Genomic DNA, 25564 nt, shown 5'->3' with positions numbered 1-25564 from the left:
ATAAGATTGGTGCTTTTGTATCCTTATTTGTACATTTTGACAGAGGTTGGCAAACTACAACCTATAGGCCAAATCCAACCTACCATCTGTTTTTGTAAATAAAGTTTTTTGGAACACAACCACACCATTTACTTACTTATTGTCTATGACATCTTTAGCAAGGCAATGGCTGAGCTGAGAAGTTGAAACAGAGGCTAACACACAAAGCTGAAAATATTTCCTCTACAGCATTGCCACAAAATGTTTTCAAGCCTTGCGCTAAGGTATAAAGAGAAAAGGCTCAAAACTATGGAAGTGGAAAAGGACGTTTAGGTGTTCCAAAGATTTCTCAGTGTTAGATAATTGAAAGGAATCATAAAGCTCAACAGAACATACTCACATAATGCTTTCAATGAATTAAAAAAAAAAAAAACTGTGATACACATGAGAAAGGGAATTTATGTAAAGAGTGGGGGTCCAAGAGACATTCAGGAATAAGCTCCAAATGTCATTTTTAATTACACGAAGACATGCTTCATCTTTAGACTGAACTGCTGATATCTGTGTGACAAAACACGATTTCAGGGGAGCTCCAACAGTTTCCAGCAGTCTCTTATGCCCACCTAATCAGGTGATGAAGAGTGGAAGTCTAACTAGTTGTCTCAGGTACAAGCTGTCAATAAGTAAAGTGGCCCCTTTAAACAGCACACTATAAATTGGTTAGTTAGTTAGTTGGTTAGTCAGCTAATCCACAGTTAATCCGAGAATAAGAAAATGATTTTAAGTATCCCTTTAAATATAAGCAAAGAACTGCCCGGTTAACATGGCTAAAATAACTCCATCCTTCTCGGGCATTCTGTGTGAGATTGTAGATGTCATTATGGAGGAGCTAAGAATTCATACATGGGAAAAATTGAATAGAATTACTTGTTGCAGAATATGTGATTTAAATTCTCAGCTATCTTATCAAGATTCAAAAGCAGAGATTAAATATAATAAAATAAGAAATGAAAGTTTCATTTTTTTAGCAGTATATTGATGTTATGGATTGAAGTGTGTCCCCAAAAAATATGTGTTTTAAATTCTAACCTCTATGCCTGCAGTTATTTGCTATGGTAATGAAACAGGATTCTTGTTAAATTGTACCTTGAGTCAATCCCTTTTGAGATCTAAAAGACTAAACAAGCAAACCAGTGAGCAGAGATGGAGTAAGATAGATACCAAGACACATGGAGATTTCCAAGGAAATAGGAAGCAGAAGCTGAAGAAACAGCAGCCTTTCTCCAGAGCTGACAGAGAAAGACTTCCCCTGGAGCCAGCATCCTGAATATGGACTTCTAGCCTCCTATTTGTGAGAAAAAATATTTCTGTTTGTTAATTTCACCCACTTGTGGTATTTCTGTTATAGCGGCATTAGATAACTAAGACAGTTGGTGTAGTAGGAAATACTCTAAGATGGTCCCTAAGGTTCCAGCTTCCTGGTATAAATGCTGTCTGTAACCTGCCCCACTTAAGTGAGGGTGGGACTTGTGAATAGGATGGAATGTCACTCCTGTGATGAGATTAGGTTACATGGCAAAAGTGAGAAAATTTTTCAGATACAATTAAGTTGATTTTGACATAATCAAAAGGGAGGTAATACTGGATGGGCCTGATCTAATCAGATGAACATTTTAAAAGAGAGTCTAGAGATCAGAGATGGAAGATAGCAGAGACATTTTCTTTCTGGCTTTGAAGATGCAAGCAGCCATGATGTGAATTGCCTATGGAGAAGGGTAGCCACTAGTTGCTGTCGGCCTTAGTCTGAACAAAATAAGTAATGAAATTCTGCAAACAACCTGAATGAGCTTGGACAAGAGCTCCAGCTAAGAATGCAGTCTAGCCAAGACCCTGACAACAGATTTGTGTGAACCTGAGCAAAGGACCTAGATAAGGTGTTCCCAAATTCTGCCCAATGGAAGCTGTAATAACAAAGGGGCTATTTTAAATCTCTAAATGTACAATAATTTGACATATAGCAACACAAAATAGATATGTTTATGATAACAGGATTAACTTAATATAAGCTGACATGTGGCAATCAAGTTTTGTTATTTGGTGTGTTTGTGTGTTTTGCACTTTTTCTTACCTCTCGTCCCTTTTTTCTATGCCCAACACAGAGATATTTACTCAACTAGATACTTCCATGTACATTAGCCCATTTCAAAGAAGAAGAAAAAGAAAAAAGTGCCTTTCCCCAGAGAGTATATAAGAGATTTTGTGTCACATTAAAAAAAAAAAAAAAAAGGCTGAGAGAAAGCCCTACCAATAAAAAAAATGCTTTTTCCCGCCTTAATAAAGACTGTAAAAGATGAGAGAAAGCAATCAAGTGAGCATGAATTGAGTGCATCTAATATAATGTGATCATGCTATGAGAAAGATACTGTCCCTTGGATGACCAATATCTACATTCAAGTCAACACCTTCTGTTTATCAGTGCCCTGAAGTGTTATGGTAGCTGAAGAAACATCTCAACTGTTATTGGAGGGCAAGGGGAATTTTTTTCTTCCAGTGGAGATAATTTTTGGCATGAATTACCCTCTAAAAGTAGACATCTCCCATCATATTGAACACCTTCTGTTGCCCCCTCTTCTTGGAACTGTAATAAATGTCTGTGAGCTCTCAGATGTGGCTTAAAACACCTGAGAGAGTAATGACATGAAAGAGAACAACCTTGAACCTATACTTGGATGTGGCTAAATATAAACAGGTAGATTTCTCTTGCTCTTACAGAGAAAACCACTATAAACAGCAAAATCAAACCAAGAAACAGCGCCCCATGGGAGGAGGACAGGGAGATGGTACACTTGAGACATGGAACTTGATTTTCATTATATGCCTCTATACTATTGATTTGGTTTTTAGTCGAGCTAAAAGTGTATTACTTTAAAAACACATGAACAATAAAACCAGAAGATTTTAAATATTCAGAAAGTGTGATATATAATTTCTCTAGTCAAAGGTCAAGCATTTTAAAATCTGCATCTTTCATCAGACAATTTGTGTGCGTTTTTCCTAAGTGAATCATCATAAAAAAAAAAAAAAAGTGAATCATCATAGAAGAGCACAAAGAGTTCATTATTGTAGCCCTATTTTATTTAGTCTTTAATAAATAAAATCTAATAGGTTTTTTCCTCTCCTTGTATCATGGATTGAATTGTGTCCCCACAAAATATCTCTCAACTTACCTAGGTCCCGCTTCCCACTACTATATGATTCTCTACCATTTTGTCATCTGATGTGATTTCCCTATATGTTGTAAATCCTACGACTATGATGTTAGTGAGATGGATTAGTGGCAGATATGTTAATGGGATCTAGAAGGTTAGATAGTATCTTAAACCAATCTCTTTTGAGTTATAAAGGAAAGAAACTACCAGAGAGACATGGGGATTGATCTCATACCACCAAGAAATCACCGTCGGGAGCAGAGAGTGTCCTTTGGACCTGAGGTTCTTGTGCTGAGATGCTTCCAGACCAAGTCAAGACTGCACACAAGGACCTTCCTCCAGAACCAACAAAGAGAGAAACCCTTCCCCTGGAGCCGGCACACTGAATTCAGACTTCTCTCTTTCTAGACTTGAGAGATAAACTTCTCTTTGTTAAAGCCATCCACTTGTGGTATTTCTGTTATAGCAGCACTGGATGACTAAGACAACTTGATTCTTTATATATTGAGATCAATTATTAGATATTGATTGTTTCCACTTAAATATAAAACTCTAAAGCAAATAAGGATGTCAAGAAGGATCAATAGTTGGAAAATATGCCCTTAGTGATAGAAACAATGCTGGAGGTCAAATGATAGAATTTCGCAAGATCAACGACTTCTTCATTGCAAATACCTTCTTTCACCAATATAAACGGCGACTATACACCTGGACTTTGTCAGATGGACACACAAAAATCAAATTGACTACGTCTGTGGGAAGAAACCATGGGAAAGCTCAATATTATCAGTTGGAACAAGGCCATAGGCCAACTGTGGAACAGACCATCAACTGCTCATATGCAAGTTCAAGCTGAAACTGAAGAAAATCAAAGCAAGTCCACGAGAGTCAAAATATGACCCTGAGGACATCCCACCTGAATTTAGAGACCATCTGAAGAATAAATTTGATTCATTGAACATTAGTGACCAAAGACCAGACAAGTTGTGGAATGACATCGAGGACATCATACATAAAGAAAGCAAGAGGTCACTGAAAAGACAGTAAAGAAAAACCAAGATGGATATCAGAGGAGATTCTGAAACTTGTTATTGAGCATCAAGCAGCTAAAGCAAAAGGAGGGAATGATGAAGTAAAAGAACTGAAGGCTTCAGAGGCCCTCTCGAGAAGACAAACTAAAGTGTTGTAATGACATGTACAAAGAGCTGGAGATGGAAAACCAAAAGGGACGAACACGCTCAGCATTTCTCAAGCTGAAAGAACTGAACAAAAAATTCAAGCCTCGAGTTGCAATAGTGAAAGATTCCATGGGGAAAATATAAAACAACGCAGGCATATCAAAGGAAGATGGAAGGACTATACAGAGTCATTATACCAAGAAGAATTAGTCAATGTTTAACCATTTCAAGAGGTGGCATATGATCAGGAACCTATGGTACTGAAGGAAGAAGTCCAAACTGCTCTGAAGGCGTTGGTGAAAAACAAGGCCCAGGAACTGATGGAATGTCAATTGAGATGTTTCAACAAACAGATGCAGTGCTGGAGGTGCTAACTTGTCTATGCCAAGAAATAGAGAAGATAGCTTCCTGGCCAACTGACTGGAAGAGATCCATATTTATGCCTATTCCCAAGAAAGGTGATCCAACCAAATGTGAAAATTATAGAACAATATCATTAATATCACACGCAAGAAAAATTTTGCTGAAGATCCTCCAAAAACTGTTGCAGCAGTATATCGACAGGAAACTGCCAGAAATTCAGGCCGATTTCAGAAGAGGACTTGGAACCAGGGATATCATTGATGTCAGATGGATCCTGGCTGAAAGCAGATACTACCAGAAGGATGTTTTATTGACTATGCAAAGCCATTCAACTGTGTGGATCATAGCAAATTATGGATAACACTGCGAAGAATGGGAATTCCAGAACACTTAATTGTGCTCATGAGGAACCTTTACATAGATGAAGAGGCAGTTGTTGGGACAGAACAAGTTGGTAACGAGTGGATTAAAGTCAGGAAAGGTGTGTGTCAGAGTTGCATTCTTTCAAAATAAGTATTCAATGAGTATGCTGAGCAAATAATCCGAAAATCTAGACTACATGAAGATGAACAGGGCATCAGGATTGGAGGAAGACTCATTAACAACCTAGGTTATGCAGATGACACAACCTTGCTTGCTGAAAGTGAAGAGGACTTGAAGCACTTACTTATGAAGATCAAAGACCACAGCCTTCAGTATGGATTGCACCTCAACATAAAGAAAACAAAAATCCTCTCAAGTGGACCAATGAGCAACATCATGATAAATGGAGAAAAGATTGAAGTTGTCAAGGATTTCATTTTCCTTGGATTCACAATCAACAGCCATGGAAGCAGCAGTCAAGAAATCAAGAGACGCATTGCATTGGGTAAATCTGCTGCAAAGGACCTCTTTAAAGGGTTGAAGAGCAAAGATGTCACCTTGAAGACTTAGGTGTGCCTGACCCGAGCCGTGGTATTTTCAATCACATCATATGCATGTGAAAGCTGGACAATGAATAAGGAAGACCGAAGAAGAATTGAATTGTGGTGTTGGCGAAGATAATTGAGTATCCCATGGACTGCCAAAAGAACAAACAGATCTGTCTTAGAAGAAGTACAGCCAGAATGCTCCTTAGAAGCAAGGATGGAGGGACTGCGTCTTACATAATTTGGACATGTTGTTAGGAGGGATCAGTCCCTGGAGAAGGACATCATGCTTGGCAGAGTACAGCATCAGCGGAAAAGAGGAAGACCCTCAACAAGGTGGATTGACACAGTGGCTGCAACAATGAGCTTAAGCATAAGAACTATTGTAAGGATGGCGCTGGACTGGGCAGTGCTTCGTTCTGTTGTGCGTGGGGTCGCTATGAGTCGGAATCGACTCGACGGAACCTAAGAACAACAACATGAAGCACTGAAATTATGTTGATATATATTATTTGGTGTTGTAAATTTTACTTAAATATTTGTGCGGAGATAATTTGCCAGAAAAGATGCATGAAACTACAATACATTTAATATTAAACACATAAAATCTAAATATTCATAACATTGTTTATCTCCATGCTTAATAAATTCAAGTATCAGTACAGAAATTTAATCAATTTTAAAACACACGGATTCAAATACATACAAATTGTATAAGACAAAAAATCAAAAAATTTATGGACCTAAGAAGTAGATAATTAGTAATAATATGAGATAAAAGGTAACCTTGAACCCGCATTGTTCCCCGGCCCCAAGAAACAGTTAAATAAGTTATTGCTTACAGATAAAACCATGTTTCTTCCCACAATCTTCATCCCAAATAGTATCGCTATCATACAGTATGCAATTCTGTGGATTTAGAGGTGAAAACAATGGAAATCTGTAATGAAGACAAAAATATTAACATCTGGGAAAAGGGTATGGAAATGCTCAGGTGCGATGATGATTCAGATTAATGATAGAAATTTCAGAAGCATTTCAGTGAGATATTAACATACTGAATCATTCTTTTTTCTTTAATAACCATGGTTTTCAGTTTTCAGATTACATTGTTGCACAAACCTTAGTTACTCCCTCTTAAATAAATAGCATTGGGACTAGAGATTTTTTATTATTGTTCTTGTCTTTGTTGTTAATCATTCTGATGCGTAATATACTTTATTTTGTTGAAAAATGCATTACCTGACTTAGCCTAGAGAAACACACCAGAGGTTATAATTCACCATTGTATTATGTGGAAATTACATGTTTATGGATGAAAATAAGATTCAAGATTTACAAGCACACAGAAGATAAACCCAGAATATTTGAAACATCGGAAGCATGTTGAGAATTTTGGCTCCACCAGAATAAAGAAAGGAAGGCGTATCCTGCTGTATCTGGACTGCCGGGACTGCTGAGTCAGTGCTCGTGTGTATGTGAGGATGTGAGTACGTGTGCCTATACAGGCACGACTATGTGTTTGCTCCAAGGAAAAAAGGAAACAAAAATGTCAAAAGTTATCTTATGGGCCCAGAACACTAAAGTTCATGTAACTTGAGCATGAACTTGAATTTTCTGGATTGGCCTGCAATTGTATTCTGCTACACTATTCTCTTTCTGTAACCTCACGCCCTGGGCATGCGATTACTGCAGTGCTCCTGGGTGTTACCTGCACTGATGCGAACTAAGCATAAACTCAGAAAGAGTAGAAAGGGCAGCACCAGGCTGCCAGAAACTTACAGATTCCGGGAGAGAGCAGAGCCGTCCTCCCACAGCCACGCACCACGTCTTTCATTATAAGCGAGTCCAATCCAGTAATAACGTCCATCGGAGATCCTAGAGTTCTGTTTGGAAACAGAGACAGACACTGTAATCTAATTTAAATGTACCCTGGGAACAGTGGGCTTTTAAGAAAATGTCAGAGCATCAGAATCAGCCTATCAATTGCACGAACTGAAATCATTCCTGACTTCTAATTTAGAGGGTACCACTTTTTGGCTCATATTTCTCATTTATCACACCCATTCATTTATGCAGGAAAAATACCATAAAATCTGACTAAAGGTGTAAAAAAAATGCTATAAAAATATAGAAAACATTCTCTATTCCGTGAGTTAGAGTCCTCCTGAATATCCCTGTACAGGGGATCCGAAACCCCAGTCTGAAAGTCTGTAAAATCAACACTATCTAGAAGGATAAATCTCCTGGGTATGACCTAAAAAAAAAAAAATGACCTACTCAGCCTTTATTCAGCTCAGCCTCTGCATACATCTAGGGCAATTTATACTTTTTGTTGTTAGCTGCTGTCAAGTTGGTTCTGATGAAACACTGGCCGGTCCTGGGTCATCTTCACAATTATTGTTAAGCTTGAGTCCACTGTCGCAGCCATTTTGTCAACCCAGCTCCCTGAGGGTCTTCCTCTTTTTAGTTCACCCTCTACTTTACCAAGCATGATTCCCTTCTCCAGAGACCGGTTCCTCCTGATAAAATGTCCAAAGTATGTGAGATGATGTTGCCATCCTCGCTTCCAAGGAGCACTCTGGCTGTACTTCAAGACAGATTTGTTCATTTTCTGACAGTCCGTTGTATATTCAGTATTCTTCACCAACATCATAATTCAAAGACATCAATTCTTCTTAGGTCTTCCTTATTCATTGTCCAGCTTTCACATGCATATGAGGTGACTGAAAATATTGCAGCATCGTCAGGCACACCTTCATCCTCAAAGTGACAACTGTGCTTTTCAACACTTCAAAGAGCAGGTTTGCCCAATGTAATATGTCATTTGATTTCTTGACTGCTGCTTCCATGGACATTGATTGTGGACGCAAATAAAATGAAATCCTTAGCAAATTCAATATTTTCTCTGTTTATTATCGTGTTGCTTATTGGTCCAATTGTGAGGATTTTCAGTTTATGTTGAGATATAATCCATACTGAAGGCTGTGGTCTTTGATCTTCTTCAGTAAGTCCTTCAACTCCTCTTCGCTTTCAACTAGAAAGGTTGTCATCTGCATATAACACAATGTTAATGAGCCTTACTCCAATCCTAATGCTACATTCTTCTTCATATATCCTAGCTTCTCAGATTATTTTTTCCGCACATGGTTGAATAAGTATGGTGAAAGAATACAACTTAAACGCAACCTTTCCTGACTTTAAGCCATGTGGTATCCCCTTGTTTTGATTGAAAGACTGCCTCTTGGTCTATGCACAGGTTTCTCATAAGCAGAATTCAGTGTTCTAGAACTGCTCGTTCTTCATAATGTTATTCAAAATTTGTTATGATCCACACAGTTGGATGCCTTTGCATAGTCAAAGAAACACAGGTAAACATCTTTCTGGCATTCTATGCTTTTGACCAATATCCACCTGACATCAGCAACGATATCCCTCATTCCACATCCTCCTCTGAATTGGGCTTGAATTTCCAGACGTATTCTGTTGATATACTGCTGAAACCATTTTTGAGTGATTTTCAGCAAAATTTTCCTTGAGTGTCATATTAACAATATTGTTAGATGATTTTGCATTCTGTTGGATCACTTTTCTTAGGGATGGGACCTTAGGAATTTTTTTAGGAATTGGTCATTTTTATGACCATACCCTCTATATTGGCCCTACATTTTATTCCAGAAACATGATAGAAGGTACCTAATTATAAAAGAATTTATAAATTCAATTAAAAGAACTAAATATTCCAAAAACATTTAGTTGGTTCTTTGAATAAAATGGTTAAATAATGATCTATTACTTTGAAGCCATCCAGAAAATTCCTTTGACTTCATCTGGCATATTGATTTTATTCCTAGATGTAATTCTTTGAGAAATTTTATGTAGGTTTTGTAGTGATTGCTTCAAAGTACAGAGAGTTAATAATCATTGTTCACATATGACCACCCGTTTACTCTCTGATTAAAGACTTGATTCAAAATCTTCAGCTTGCTTAGATATTATGTTTTGTGGAACAAAGAAAATGTGGAAACACAAGTACATACAAATTCATCTTTGCTTTCCAGCCGAAGTAGACTGGAATTGTGAGAAGCACAGAAATCCCTACTTTCTGCCCAAGTTTTTTCTTCATTGGAAAAGAAGTAACAATTGCATCGGTACCCAATCCACTTCTCTTGGCAAGGACAGCAGCCACAGCCTAAGATAAAAAATAAAACATGATTGATAACATTGGAGATTTCAAATATTTTTATTTCTCTTTATTCATTCAAAAGCCATTTGGTATTTATTTTTTTCTCTATAAATACTCTTTGAACATGCATTACTACATGCACTGCGGTGTGCTACACTCAGGATTATAAATGTGAGCAAGTGAGACATAATCATTTTCCTCATGGAGATTATGTTCTAGAGGTAGAGTAAGACATATAATTACCAATCATTTATGAATTCTATTTCATGATAATTTTAGTAAGTATACAAAGGAAATGTAGTATATTAAAAGAGCACATTAGGAGGCGGGGCCAAGATGGCGGACTAGGTGGACGCTACTGCAGATCCCTCTTGCAACAAAGACTCGGAAAAACAAGTGAATCGATCACATACGTAACAATCTACGAACCCTGAACAACAAACACAGATTTAGAGACGGAGAACGAACAAATACGGAGAGGCAGCAATTGTTTTCAGAGCCTAGAGCCAGCGTACCAGTCAGGTGACCTTCGGTGCCTGATTTGGGGCAGAACCCAGGGGGGCAGACGGCAAAAACAAGGGGCCAAGCCCTGACCCCCGAACTCATTCTGGGAGGGGGCCCAGCCAGTTCGTACGGGTGGCGGCGCAGCCAGTGGGAGAAGTCCCCAGGAGACAATGACGGGTCTTGGAGCGGGGAGAGCAGCGTCCCAGCCGGGAAGCCGTCCCGCCGGGATTTAGGAGAGGAGAGGGCACGGGCAGCTCCTCCACCCCCCTGAACTAACCCCGAGAGGGGGCCCAGCCGGTTCGCGCGTGCAGCGTGGTGACACAGCCGGTGGGAGAAGTTCCTGGGAGGCAGTGACAGGTCTTGGAGCGGGGAGAGCAGCGTCCCAGCCGGGGAGCAGTCCCGCTGGGATTTTGGCGGGACGTAAGCGCGGGGAGCAGCTCCACCCCCCTGAACTGACCCCGGGGGGGGGCCAGCCGGTTCACGCGTGGCGATGCAGCTGGTGGGAGAAGGCCCCGGGAGACAGTGACGGGTCTTGGAGCGGGGAGAGTGGCGTCCCAGCCGGAACACGTGGTCACGGCACAGGCGCGGGGAGCTGCTCTGCTCGCCTGAGCTGACCCCGTGGGGAGCACAGCCAGTTCGCGGGGGCGGCATGCCAACGCGGTAGGCGGGACAGCGAGTCCCTGGGAGGCAGCGACTGATTTTGGAGTCAGGAGTGCACCGCTCCAGGCTGGCAGGGAAGGATCTGACCGTGACTCCAGTGGGCCAGACCCCCCGGGGGCAATCTCCACATAGACAGCACACGTAGGTGACGTGCCCCACGGAAATATCAGATATAATAGTCATTCCAAGCAAGACAAGCAATTCTGGCTATATTCTGAGGTGCTACTCTCCTATATCTCTGATCCCTCCCCCACCCTCCCCAGGCGGCTTCATTAACATCCAAATAGCCTGAGCCAGAGGGAGAACTCTGATAGGGATCTGACTGCATTTTTTTTTTTTTAGCAGATTTTCTGGAAAAACTAGTTTCCCAGTGATGGCTCGGAGACAGCAGTCCATATCAAACCACATAAAGAAGGAGACCATGACAGCTTCTCCAACCCCCCAAACAAAAGAATCAAAATCTTTCCCAAATGAAGATACAATCTTGGAATTATCAGATACAGAATATAAAAAACTAATTTACAGAATGCTTCAAGACATCACAAACGAAATAAGGCAAACTGCAGAAAAAGCCAAGGAACACACCGATAAAACTGTTGAAGAACTCAAAAAGATTATTCAAGAACATAGTGGAAAAATTAATAAGTTGCAAGAATCCATAGAGAGGCAGCATGTAGAAATCCAAAAGATTAACAATAAAATTACAGAATTAGACAACGCAATAGGAAGTCAGAGGAGTAGACTCAAGCAATTAGAATGCAGACTGGGACTTCTGGAGGACCAGGGAATCAACACCAACATAGCTGAAAAAAATCAGATAAAAGAATTAAAAAAATGAAGAAACCCTAAGAATCATGTGGGACTCTATCAAGAAGGATAACTTGTGGGTGATTGGAGTCCCAGAACAGGGAGAGGGGACAGAAAATACAGAGAAAATAGTTGAAGAACTCCTGACACAAAACATCCCTGACATCATGAAAGACGAAAGGATATCTATCCAAGATGCTCATCGAACCCCATTTAAGATTGATCCAAAAAGAAAAACACCAAGACATATTATCATCAAACTCACCAAAACCAAAGATAAACAGAAAAATTTAAAAGCAGCCAGGGAGAAAAGAAAGGTTTCCTTCAAGGGAGAATCAATAAGAATAAGTTCAGACTACTCAGCAGAAACCATGCAGGCAAGAAGGGAATGGGACGACATATACAGAGCACTGAAGGAGAAAAACTGCCAACCAAGGATCATATATCCAGCAAAACTCTCTCTGAAATATGAAGGAGAAATTAAGATATTTACAGATAAACACAAGTTTAGAGAATTTGCAAAAACCAAACCAAAGCTACAAGAAATACTAAAGGATATTGTTTCGTCAGAAAACCAATAATATCAGATACCAGCACAATACAAGGCCACAAAACAGAATGTCCTGATATCAACTCAAATAGGGAAATCACAAAAACAAACAAATTAAGATTAATTAAAAAAAAATAACAATACACATAACAGGGAATCATGGAAGTCAATAGGTGAAAGATCACAACAATCAAAAAGAGGGACTAAATACAGGAAACATTGAACTGCCAGATGGAGAGTGATACAAGGCGATATAGAACGATACAAGTTAGGTTTTTACTTAGAAAAATAGCGGTAAATAATAAGGTAACCACAAAAAGGTATAAAAACTCCATAACTCAACAAAAACGTAACGACTCAACTAACATAAAGTCAAACACTATGAAAATGAGGATCTCACAAATTACTAAGAAAAACATCTCAGCACAAAAAAGTAAGTGGAAAAATGAAATGGCCAACAACACACATGAAAAGGCATCAAAATGACAGCACTAAAAACTTATTATCTATAATTACGCTGAATGTAAATGGACTAAATGCAGCAATAAAGAGACAGAGAGTCACGGACTGGATAAAGAAACACGATCCATCTATATGCTGCCTACAAGAGACACACCTTAGACTTAGAGACACAAACAAACGAAAACTCAAAGGATGGAAAAAATATATCAAGCAAACAATAAGCAAAAAAGAAGAGGAGTAGCAATATTAATTTCTGACAAAATAGACTTTAGACTTAAATCCACCACAAAGGATAAAGAAGGACACTATATAATGATAAAAGGGACAATTGATCAGGAAGACATAACCATATTAAATATTTACGCACCCAATGACAGGGCTGCAAGATACATAAATCAAATTTTAACAGAATTGAAAAGTGAGATAGACACCTCCACAATTATAGTAGGAGACTTCAACACACCACTTTCAGAGAAGGACAGGACATCCAGTAAGAAGCTCAATAGAGACACGGAAGACCTACTTACAACAATCAACCAACGTGACCTCATGGACTTATACAGAACTCTCCACCCAACTGCTGCAAAATATACTTTTTTTTCTAGCGCACATGGAACATTCTCTAGAATAGACCACATATTAGGTCATAAAACAAACCTTTGCAGAGTCCAAAACATCGAAATATTACAAAGCATCTTCTCAGACCACAAGGCAATAAAACTAGAAATCAATAACAGAAAAACTAGGGAAAAGAAATCAAATACTTGGAAAATGAACAATAACCTCCTGAAAAAAGACTGGGTTATAGAAGACATCAAGGAGGGAATGAGGAAATTCATAGAATGCAACAAGAATGAAAATACTTCCTATCAAAACCTCTGGGACACAGCAAAAGCAGTGCTCAGAGGCCAATTTGTATCGATAAATGCACACATACAAAAAGAAGAAAGAGCCAAAATCAGAGAACTGTCCCGACAACTTGAACAAATAGAAAGTGAGCAACAAAAGAACCCATCAGGCACCAGAAGAAAACAAATAATAAAAATTAGAGCTGAACTAAATGAATTAGAGAACAGAAAAACAATTGACAAAATTAACAAAGCCAAAAGCTGGTTCTTTGAAAAAATTAACAAAATTGATAAACCATTGGCTAGACTGACTAAAGAAATACAGGAAAGGAAACAAATAACCCGAATAAGAAACGAGAAGGACCACATCACAACAGAACCAAATGAAATTAAAAGAATCATTTCAGATTACTACGAAAAATTGTACACTAACAAATTTGACAACCTAGAAGAAACGGATGAATTCTTGGAAAAACACTACCTACCTAAACTAACACATTCAGAAGTAGAACAACTAAATAGACCCATAACAAAAAAAGAGATTGAAACGGTAATCAAAAAACTTCCAACAAAAAAAAGCCCTGGCCCGGACGGCTTCACTGCAGAGTTCTACCAAACTTTCAGAGAAGAGTTAACACCGCTACTTCTGAAGGTATTTCAAAGCATAGAAAAAGACGGAATACTACCTAACTCATTCTATGAAGCTACCATCTCCCTGATACCAAAACCAGGTAAAGACATTACAAAAAAAGAAAATTACAGACCTATATCCCTCATGAACATAGATGCAAAAATCCTCAACAAAATTCTAGCCAATAGTATCCAACAACACATCAAAAAAATAATTCACCCTGATCAAGTGGGATTTATACCAGGTATGCAAGGCTGGTTTAATATCAGAAAAACCATTAATGTAATCCATCACATAAATAAAACAAAAGATAAAAACCACATGATCTTATCAATAGATGCAGAAAAGGCATTTGACAAAGTTCAACACCCATTTATGATAAAAACTCTTACCAAAACAGGAATTGAAGGAAAATTCCTCAACATAATAAAGGGCATCTATGCAAAGCCAACAGCCAATATCAGTCTAAATGGAGGGAACCTGAAAGCATTTCCCTTGAGAATGGGAACCAGACAAGGATGCCCTTTATCACCGCTCTTATTCAACATCGTACTTGAAGTCCTAGCCAGGGCAATTAGGCTAGACAAAGAAATAAAGGGTATCCGGATTGGCAAGGAGGAAGTAATCACTATTTGCAGATGACATGATCTTATACACAGAAAACCCTAAGGAATCCTCCAAAAAACTACTGAAACTAATAGAAGAATTTGGCAGAGTCTCAGGTTATAAAATAAACATCAAAATTCACTTGGATTCCTTTACATCAACAAAAAGAACACCGAAGAGGAAATCACCAAATCAATACCATTCACAGTAGCCCCCAAGAAGATAAAATACTTAGGAATAAATCTTACCAAGGATGTAAAAGACCTATACAAAGAAAACTACAAAGCTTTAGTACAAGAAATTCAAAAGGACATACTTAAGTGTAAAAATATACCTTGCTCATGGATAGGAAGACTTAACATAGATAGTAAAAATGTCTACTCTACCAAAAGCCATCTATACATATAACACACTTCCGATCCAAATTCCAATGTCATATTTTAAGGGGATAGAGAAACAAATCACCAATTTCATATGAAAGGGAAAGAAGCCCCGGATAAGCAAAGCATTACTGAAAAAGAAGAAGAAAGTGGGAGGCCTCACTCTACCTGATTTCAGAACCTATTATACAGCTACAGTAGTCAAAACAGCCTGGTACTGGTACAACCACAGGCACATAGACCAATGGAACAGAATTGAGAACCCAGATATAAATCCATCCACGTATGAGCAGCTGATATTTGACAAAGGACCAGTGTCAGTTAATTGGGGAAAAGATAGTCTTTTTAACAAATGGTGCTGGCATAACTGGATATCCATTTGCAAAAGAATGAAACAGGACCCATACCTCACACCACGCACAAAAACTAACTCCAAGTGGATCAAAGACCTAAACATAAACACTAAAACGATAAAGATCATGGGAGAAAAAATAGGGACAACCCTAGGAGCCCTAATACAAGGCATAAACAGAATACAAAACATTACCAAAAATGATGAAGAGAAACTCGATAACTGGGAGCTCCTAAAAATCAAACACCTATGCTCATCTAAAGACTTCACCAAAAGAGTAAAAAGACCACCTACAGACTGGGAAAGAATATTCAGCTATGACATCTCAGACCAGCGCTTGATCTCTAAAATCTACATGATTCTGTCAAAACTCAACCACAAAAAGACAAACAACCCAATCAAGAAGTGGGCAAAGGATATGAACACACATTTCACTAAAGAAGATATTCAGGCAGCCAACAGATACATGAGAAAATGCTCTCGATCATTAGTCATTAGAGAAATGCAAATTAAAACTACGATGAGATTCCATCTCACACCAACAAGGCTGGCATTAATCCAAAAAACACAAAATAATAAATGTTGGAGAGGCTGCGGAGAGATTGGAACTCTTATACACTGCTGGTGGGAATGTAAAATGGTACAACCACTTTGGAAATCTATCTGGCGTTATCTTAAACAGTTAGAAATAGAACTACCATACAATCCAGAAATCCCACTCCTGGGAATATACCCTAGAGATACAAGAGCCTTCACACAATCAGATATATGCACACCCATGTTTATTGCAGCTCTGTTTACAATAGCAAAAAGTTGGAAGCAACCAAGGTGTCCATCAACGGATGAATGGGTAAATAAATTGTGGTATATTCACACAATGGAATACTACGCATCGATAAAGAACAGTGACAAATCTGTGAAACATTTCATAACATGGAGGAACCTGGAAGGCATTATGCTGAGTGAAATTAGTCAGAGGCAAAAGGGCAAATATTGTATAAGACCACTATTATAAGACCTTGAGAAATAGTAAAAACTGAGAAGAACACATACTTTTGTGGTTACGAAGGGGGGAGGGAGGGAGAGGTTTTTTTATTGATTAATCAGTAGATAAGAACTGGTTTGGGTGAAGGGAAAGACAACACTCAATACATGGAAGGTCAGCTCAATTGGACTGGACCAAGAGCAAAGAAGTTTCCGGGATAAAATGAATGCTTCAAAGGTCAGCGGAGCAGGGGCGGGAGTCTGGGGAAAATGGTTTGAGGGGACTTCTATGTCAATTGGCAAAATAATTCTATTATGAAAACATTCTGCATCCCACTTTGAAATGTGGCGTCTGGGGTCTTAAAGGCTAACAAGTGACCATCTAAGATACATCAATTGGTCTCAACCCACCTGGAGCAAAGGAAAATGAAGAACACCAGGGTCACAGGACAACTAGGGGCTCAAGAGACAGAACGGGCCACATGAACCAGAGACCTACATCATCCTGAGACCAGAAGAACTAGTTGGTGCCCGGCCACAATCGATGACTGCCCTGACAGGGAGTACAACAGAGAACTCCTGAGGGAGCAGGAGATCAGTGGGATGCAGACCCCAAATTGTCATAAAAAGACCATACTTAATGGTCTGACTGAGACTGGAGGAATCCCGGCGGCCATGCTCCCCAGACCTTCTTTCGCACAGGACAGGAACCATCCCCGAAGACAACTCATCAGACATGAAAGGGACGGGTCAGCGGATGGGAGAGAGATGCTGATGAAGAGTGAGCTAATTATATCAGGTGGACACTTGAGAGTGTGTTGGCAGCTCTTGTCTGGAGGGGGGATGGGAGGATAGAGAGAGAGGGAAGCTGGCAAAATTGTCACGAAAGGAGAGACTGAAAGGGCTGACTCAATAGGGGAAGAGCAAGTGGGAGTAGGGAGTGAGATGTATGTAAACTTATATGTGACAGACTGGATTTGTAAACGTTCACTTGAAGCTTAATAAAAGTTAATAAAAAAAAAAGTTAAAAAAAAAGAGCACTTTACAGGGTATGGGATAGGGGGAGGTTAGAAGAATCTGTTTTGAGGATGTGAACCAAGTACAAATACGAGTTAAGCAGATCAAAGGGAGGTGACTTAAAAGAGGAAAGCATTTTATCATATATTCTGAGTCAGAAAAATACCACGCATTGATGAGGTCTGACGTTCGGATTTTTTTTTTTTTTCAAAAATGAAGATAAATAAAACAATTAGTTTGATGTCTGATAAGAGTTTTGCAGTGGTAATGACTTCAATGTTCCTAATCCTCAGTAAGGAAAGACAGGACATATGGTAGATACTTGAATGTTTGCCAAATAAATGCTGCTGAATTTGCATAAGAGATAAATCCAATGCCATGTGGTCACAGAAGGAGAGATAACTTGGAGTGCACTGGGGTAAATCTATTCATTCAGAAACTGTACTTTAAGCTGGCTCTTACTGTATAAGTAGATTTTATAACTTCAGAAATCTGGGCACTAAATTCTGAGATATAAGTATTAATTGAAGTATAGGTACATTGTAGGAAGTATATTCTATAATAGAGATAGGAAAGTATGGGTTATGAACAGACAGGCAGGGAATTAGGATTAACTGTAATATTTACTGTAATTTATTTATAAATTATTAGTTAATAATGTACATTCATAAACTACCTAAAAATCATAGAGGACAGAAATCTGTTATTTCATGCTAATATTATCCTTATTCCTTTAACATATAAATGATGTACTCTCAATGTAACTTAATCATTCCTTCATTAGAGGACAGTGGAATGAGACTGCCCTAAAATTAGGGAAGTAAATTTATATTACCATATGTGATAAGCCATCATGCTCCTTTCTATAAACAAACAAACAAAAACTGTCTATTTTAATGTTCTTCCAACACTGAGGGTTTCCAAGCATTGCAGCCTACCTTCCTGGGGTTCTATGGTAGATCCTGGAGAGGGTGTTGGCTGAATACTTTCTGTGGCAAATGCTGTAAGATATTATTAGAAATTCACATAATTAAGTACTGTTTTAAGTGCATCCATGAGATAATATTACACATGAGCAAAATGCAATGTTTATGATTATTTTTATCACAGCATTGATCTTTATAAGATGCCTAGAAAAACTTACAATTTTTCAATAAAATTCCCAAAGCAGCCATCAACAAAAGGCACACTACTGCCAAGGCTCCAGAAATCAGGCTCCATAAATTGTTCTGAAAAGCTGTAGAAAAAGAGAGAAAAGGCAAAGACTTAAAGAGCCAATGCAGTGGCTGTAGTTCTTAAAAGCAAAACCAGTGAGAGAAAATCCAGAACTGTCAGGATCCACACACGGATATTTGAGTCTTCAGGTCTTTTATGTGATAACACAATCACCCTGCCAATGAACCAGTGCAAAAGGAAGACATTCCACTTAAAACTTCAACCCATACCAGCATTTTTTTTTTTTTTTTTGGTGGGGTACATTATTCCTTAGTGAGATTATCCACACATTTTCTTCTACCAACTCTATAAATTTAACATTAGTTTTTTTGTTTGTTTTTGTTTTTAATTGTCAAAGAAGGTTAGAGATCTAGAGTAAAAAAGAGATCTAGAGGCTGCAACTTCTGTTTTATATGCTTACATTACAGGCATCTACTTTTATCCTCTCAGGAAAAATCACAAGGCAAATAGCCTGGTTCCCACTAGGTAGATGAGACAATTGAGGGTCCAAGAATAACATCATTTTCTCAAGGTATCAAAGCCAGCAAGCCAGCAAGTCAGACATAAAATTCAATCCTGCCCAAGCCCAGTGTCTTTCATGTAACGTATTCTGCCATTGTCACTGATAATAATAGTATTTGGTAGTATGTCTTTCTGCTAATCTCGGTACAGGCTCTGATTTGAGAAATGTTTAGCTGCCCATAGCTCTGTAGACCTAGTATAACACAAAGGGAGAGGAGCACTTTGGAACTGGGGATGACAGATTCTAAAACCAATGTAGAGAGTAATTCTCTGGTGAGCTGAGTTCACTTCCTGGTACATTGAACTGTGATATAGAAACAAACCTTTTTTTTTGCTCTTACCCAAAATTACTTGGTTATAGCCTTTCTCCTGAAACAATTCAACTTTAGGAGACGATGCATTTTCTTTAGCACAGTCCCAAAGAGGAATGTCAGTGCCAGTAGTACAGTGTTTAAACCGTTAGTCTGGGTGAGATTTGGGAGAAGCAAGGCAAGTGCTAAAGAAAAAGAGTTGAACACTTTTAAGCATTGTATCATTTACATCTGCCATTATCTTTTTATTCCTATGCTGGAATTATATTGATCATAATATAACCAGGGGAATTCATTTCTCATTCAGAATTTAGACCTATCAGAAGGCACTCTGTTGAAAAACTTTCCAGACTGTTGATAAATTACAGAATGATGAATCGAGAAATTGAAATAAATGTAGAAGGTGCTGACACAGGGAAAGACTAAAAAATTCTCTGTCGGTTATATCCCTTTCTCTTAAAGCTCTGCCCTAAAATTAGCCATGTCCGTGGGGTGCCTGTTTTGGGTCCCTTTATCTGTTGATTTTCTGACTGGAGGCACACGTACCTGCCATGAGAGATGATGTCCCAGGTGGATGCAGGGAAGCCGCGAGGAGTGCTTGTTGGGGAAGAGTGGTGCTAGATCACAGAGCTGGGCTGGAAGCAAAGGAATCCGAAAGCTGTGCGTGAAGTAATTTAAAAGAAACAAATGTGTATTTACAGGATGTTCCTGAATCATCTATTGGTGAGCCACATATGTGTAGTACTGACCAAGAAGCAGTAAAACTACCAGCTTCTAAAATGTTCCGGATATCACAATACAGGAAATTCTCACTGTATTTTTGCAATAGAAACCCTTTGATTAGCAGAAAAGAATATGAGAGGGAGTTTGTGTTTTGTTTTTACTTTTAGTGTTTCAACATCAAAGTCATCTTCAAAATACGTTTGTAAAATATCCAAAAAATGGACAAACAAAAGGTAAATTTACTTACTGCAATAAAATTCTACATATAACTTCCCTATTTTAATAATAATAATAATTTACTGCGCAGAAAACACTGTTTAAAACAAATCATTTTACATATATTAACTCATATGTTTATGAAAATGACTGGATGAGGAAGATACTATAAATATCCTATTTTACCAATGAGAAAAATAAGGCCAAGTAGGGCTAAATAACTTGTCCAAGGTTACTTAAGTTGGAAACCTAAGCAATCTTGCTCTGGGGTACACGAGTAATACCTTTTAAATCAAACCCATGTCTCCGTGTCTAGATTTTCTGTAGATTGTTATTTCTTTTCTTTTGCACAGAGTAGTTGGTCTAACCATGTCTCATTTCTGTGCTTCCCATTCCAGCCTCATTAAATCAGCCAGGATTGGCAAAGGAAAAAAACGTAATACCAGTGTATCTTCTTGTCTCAGGATTCTCCAAACAAACAGAACTGGTGAGACCTATGTATCTAGAATGAGAAAGATTTACTTCAAGGGACTTGTTCACACAATTATGGGGCTTGAAAGTCAGGTGACAGGCTGGAGGCTTCTGCTGGCTCACGGGATTGTGGGTGGCTGGCAAGTCCAAAATCTGTAGATTAGGCACCAGGTGGAAACTACCGCAGGTTTGTATCCCAAGACCTGTAGGTCAGATGAGGGGAAAGTACAGAGCTGAGAGAGAAAGAGGGAGAGAGCTCTGACAAAGTATCTATTCATAGTCTGAAGGCAGAGAATAACCTAAGGAAAGACCACTTTCAACTGGTTGATCGATTACATTAGATTACAATATACAAGGCCTTTACATTGTATTACATTGCATTATAGATCAGCAACTAGTCTAATATTTGGCCAAACCACTGGCAATCATAGCTCAGCCAAGTTGACACATACAATTAAACATCAGATCTCTCATTAGTTTTGTATGCATACAAAGACACACACACATCTGTGCTCTAAAGCTCTCTCACCTGATTTGATGGTTAAAGTTGTGTGTCTACTTGGCTGGGCCATGAATCTCAGTGGTTTTGCCATTATGATGTAGTTCGATAGCTATGTAATGAGGTGATCACCTCCGTAATGTGACCCGCCATGAGCGGTTGATGAGTTGAAAGGGAATTTCCTTGGAGGTGTGACCTGGATTCATGTATGTGGACTTTCTGCCAAAGCTGCTGACTTTTCCTCACTCTGGATCCTGCAGTTGACTCCTGTTCTGTTCATCTACCCTTCAGTTTTTGGGACTTGAGCCGGGAGCTTACCTGCCAATCTTGGGATTTATCAGCGTCCACAGCCTATGAGCTAGAAGACTGTTGTCTGACCTGCAGATCTCAGCTACATGAGTCAGGAGAAGCCTCCAGCCTGACTCATGGACTTGGGACTTTGTAGCCTCTACAACCATGTGAACAATTTCCGTGATGTAAATCTCTCTCTATATATATATTTATATGTAAGCTGAAAAAATGAAACCTGTTGCCATCAAAGAGATTCCGACTTATAGCTACCCTATAGGACAGAGTAGAACTGCCCCATAGAGCTTCCAAGGAGCGCCTGGTGGATTCACACTGCTGACCTTTTGGTTAGCAGCTGTAGCACTTAGCCACTATGCCACCAGGGTTTCATATATATGTATATATATGCTTCACCGGTTTTGCTGTCGTTCATGTGGGCCATTAGTCCTATGGACTATTTGCTTCCTTGAATCTTTGGTTTCCTTCACTCTCCTTTGCTCCAGAAGGGAAGAAACCTTTAGCTGTGTCTTAGATGATCACTCGCAAGCTTTTAACTCAGCAAAAAACACCTGGTTTAAGGCCACCCTTCAATACTTCACTCACTTTGCCTTGAAATCTTGTTTCAACACCTTACTCTCCAATATTCCAATCCCTTAAGATCCTTTGGACATGACTGTAGCTGTTCTAATAAACCCTATTTTTACTAATATGTTAATTATTGTAATGGTTTATTGTGTCATTTCATTCAGATAATATTCTTTTATTTCAGTTAACACTCTTATGTCTTCAAAAGAGGACATTAGTGTGCCTTTCAAATGTAAGATAGATAGGTAGACTGTGTGTCTTGAGTGCAGGAACCTTTGATTTATAATTTAGTCTGACATACCATCTACCATTCATTCTCATGTAAAAGCAAACTCCAAAACATGTTTTGTGGGTTTTTGTTTTGTTTTTAAGCAGTATAATATTCCTGTGGATGCAAAATGTTAACAGACTTGGCTGCTCACTGAAAGGTTGGAAGTTCAACTCTACCCAGATGCACCTTGGAAGAAAGGTCTAGCAATCTACTTCCAGAATATCAGATATTGAAAATCCTATGGAGTATAGTTTTACTCTGATACACATAGGGTAGCTATGAGTCAGAGTCACCTTGGTGATAACTAACCAAAACCAAAAACCAAACCCATTGCCACTGAGTCAATTCTGACTCCTAGCAAACCAATAGGACAGAGTAGAACTACCCCATAGGGTTTCTAAGGATCAGCTATTGGATTCGAGCTGTCCCCTTTTGTTTAGCAACCGTGGCTCTTAAGCACTTCCCCACCAATGCTCGAACAAAAACTAGTTTGTTTTTTTTACTATTCCTATAGATGAACCTTTTTGTAAAGATGAGCTTTTCAGCGAAAACAAGATTTGTGGCTTGATTTCTCAGCCTCCTTGAAATAAAAAAATTTTCCATTTTTTTAATTTCTGTACATTGTGTTTATAAAGTTGCTTTTACTCAACCACCATAATTGCTAAAATCTAGATCCTCACTGAAGAATGTGAATATGAAATTTCCTTCATCTAGCTTTCATGCAAATCCAAGTTGAGAGACATGATGTTTATAACTGATTCTTTGCCTAATTTGAAATCTACCCACCCCTTTTTTTGGAACATTTTATACTGTTTTAGGTGAAAGTTTACAGAACAAATTAGTGTTCCATTCAACAATTTATATACAATTTTTCCCGTCACATTGGTTGCTGCCCCCAGCAACATGTCAGCACTTGCCCCATTTCCACCATGTCTTCCTCATTTCCGGTCCTACAGTTCCCGTGTCCCTGCTTGACTTTCATCTTTGTTTTTGGGCGAATGTTGCCTGTTTGTTCTCATATAGTTGATTGTTCTAAGGAGCACGTTCTTCACTCTTGTTATTGTTTATTTTATAGGTCAGTCTACTATTTGGCTGAAAGGTGACCTTGGGAGTGGCTTCAGTTCCAGGTTAAAAGGGCATCTTAAGGTGATAGTCTCAGGGGTTCTTCCAGTCTCTATCAGTTCAATAAGTTTGGTCTTTTCATTTATAAATTTGAGTTTTGTTCGACATTTTTCTCCCATTCTAACCAGCATCTTCCATTGTATGCCTGGTCAGGGTGGTAGCTAGTGGCAGCCAGGCACTATTAGTTCTTCTGACTCAAGCCAAAGGAGGCTGTCGTTCATGTGGGCCATTAGTCCTATGGACTATTTGCTTCCTTGAATCTTTGGTTTCCTTCACTCTCCTTTGCTCCAGAAGGGAAGAAACCTTTAGCTGTGTCTTAGATGATCACTCGCAAGCTTTTAAGATCCCAGACACTACTCACCAAACAACTACGTAGAACATTATCTTTATGAACTGTGTTATGTCAATTGACCTAGTTGTCCCCTAGGACTATGGTCCTTAGCCTTCAAGCCCAGTAACTTAGTCCCACCAAGTGTTTGGGTATATGCCTAAAATGTTCCTATAACAGTGCCTTCTATGTGCTCTATTATATGTATGAATATATATGAAGCAGATAGAGACATGTATATATAAATTCTCACAACTATACATATATATGCAGGCACAGGTACTCCCATACACCCTCCGCACCTATGTAACATACATATCTACCTGTATAACCACTCACAAAATTGTGGTTGTCATTACTGCTGTTGCAGAATTGTGTATGTTATAGCATCTACCATAGTTGTCCTTTCTTCTTAGGTATCCCTCAGTGTCTTCACTTACCTTGGTCACATTGTGCTGACTTCTCCAATATTTTGTGCTGCCTTTACCAGAATTAACTCGAGTCTACTCTACCCCTGGTAGCCATCAGAAAATCTTGCTTTCTATGTGTAAACTTATTCTTGAATTTTTATAAAGTAGTATCATGCAACATTTGTTCTTATGTGATTGATTTATTTCACTCAGCATAACATCCTCTAGATTCACCCACATTATGTTTCACACACTCTTCATTATTCTTTATCATTGCAAAGTATTCCACTGTATACATACACCACAGAATCTACCCTTTCTTGGTTTTTGTGCTGGACAAAACCATACCAGCAGAAAGCTGCTTAATTTTGCTCATTTTCTGTCCAATATAAAAATGACTTAATTTGTAGGAGCTTAAGATTTTGCCTACGGTTTTTTATTCAGATGTAACAAATTTGTGAAAATTGTGACAGAATAGACAGAAAAAGGGGTTATTACTATACTTTTAACACTATCAGGATCAGTTATTTTGAGAGAATTATTCTAATTTTTCAGAACCATGTTTTATGATATTTAAATTATTCATTCTTTCCTTAGTTCATTGACTCAGAAGTGAAAAAATCATTAAGACATTTCCAGTAGAAGAACTCCAGCCTCAAGTTACAGATATATGCATACGCACACAAACACACACCACATAAATAAGTATACATATGAAAAAAACATTTGCCATTGAGTCAGTTATTTCTAATGGTGCCCCCATGTGTATCAGATTAGAATTGCACACCCAGGGTCTTTCCCTCTCTCTCTGTCTCTCTCTCAAGACCTGGTGGTGCAGTGATTAAATGTTTGACTGCTAACTGAAAGATTGGTGGTCCTAACCTACCAGCCATGCTCCAAAGGAGAAAGACGTGGCAGTCTGCTTCTATAAAAATTTACAGCCTTGGAAACTCTATGAGACAGCTCTAACCTGTCCTAA

General features: G+C 38.7%; 2 protein-coding genes across 5 annotated transcripts in view; both read right to left on the bottom strand.

Annotated features, from left to right (window-relative positions):
• The window catches only part of LOC126075174 (natural killer cells antigen CD94-like), a 188129-nt gene that overhangs the window by 41887 nt on the left and 120678 nt on the right, over nt 1-25564 (bottom strand). The window contains exon 1 of one of the 4 annotated variants that reach the window (XM_049882460.1): nt 20219-20240. The exons of the other annotated variants lie outside the window; for them this stretch is intronic. Within the exon in view, the coding sequence (XP_049738417.1) occupies nt 20219-20225 (7 nt within the window). The 5' untranslated portion in view covers nt 20226-20240. Of the gene's footprint in view, nt 1-20218; nt 20241-25564 lie in introns of those variants that run through there. 4 annotated transcript variants of the gene reach the window in all.
• LOC126074794 (natural killer cells antigen CD94-like) lies at nt 2975-19362 on the bottom strand. Its single transcript, XM_049881606.1, has 7 exons — nt 19266-19362; nt 18769-18861; nt 9678-9829; nt 7420-7523; nt 6480-6577; nt 6055-6102; nt 2975-3033 (listed from the first exon to the last, which is right to left on the bottom strand). The coding sequence occupies exons 1-7, from the start codon at nt 19360-19362 to the stop codon at nt 2975-2977; spliced, it is 651 nt and encodes a 216-aa protein (XP_049737563.1).

This window comes from Elephas maximus, chromosome 4 (genome assembly GCF_024166365.1).
Source record: "Elephas maximus indicus isolate mEleMax1 chromosome 4, mEleMax1 primary haplotype, whole genome shotgun sequence".
NCBI lineage: Eukaryota > Metazoa > Chordata > Mammalia > Proboscidea > Elephantidae > Elephas > Elephas maximus.
The sequence above is the reverse complement of the archived record's forward strand: the minus strand, read 5'-3'. Positions and strand labels throughout refer to the sequence as shown.

Coding starts and splice junctions, on each gene's coding strand:
- LOC126074794 (XM_049881606.1), bottom strand. CDS start 19,362: ATGATGTTATTCTTGGACCCTCAATTGTCTCATCTACCTAGTGGGAAC. Junction 9,830..18,768: donor GGGAATTTTATTGAAAAATT/GTAAGTTTTTCT, acceptor TTTTTATCTTAG/GCTGTGGCTGCTGTCCTTGC. Junction 3,034..6,054: donor CGACCCCACGCACAACAGAA/CGAAGCACTGCC, acceptor TGATTCACTTAG/GAAAAACGCACACAAATTGT.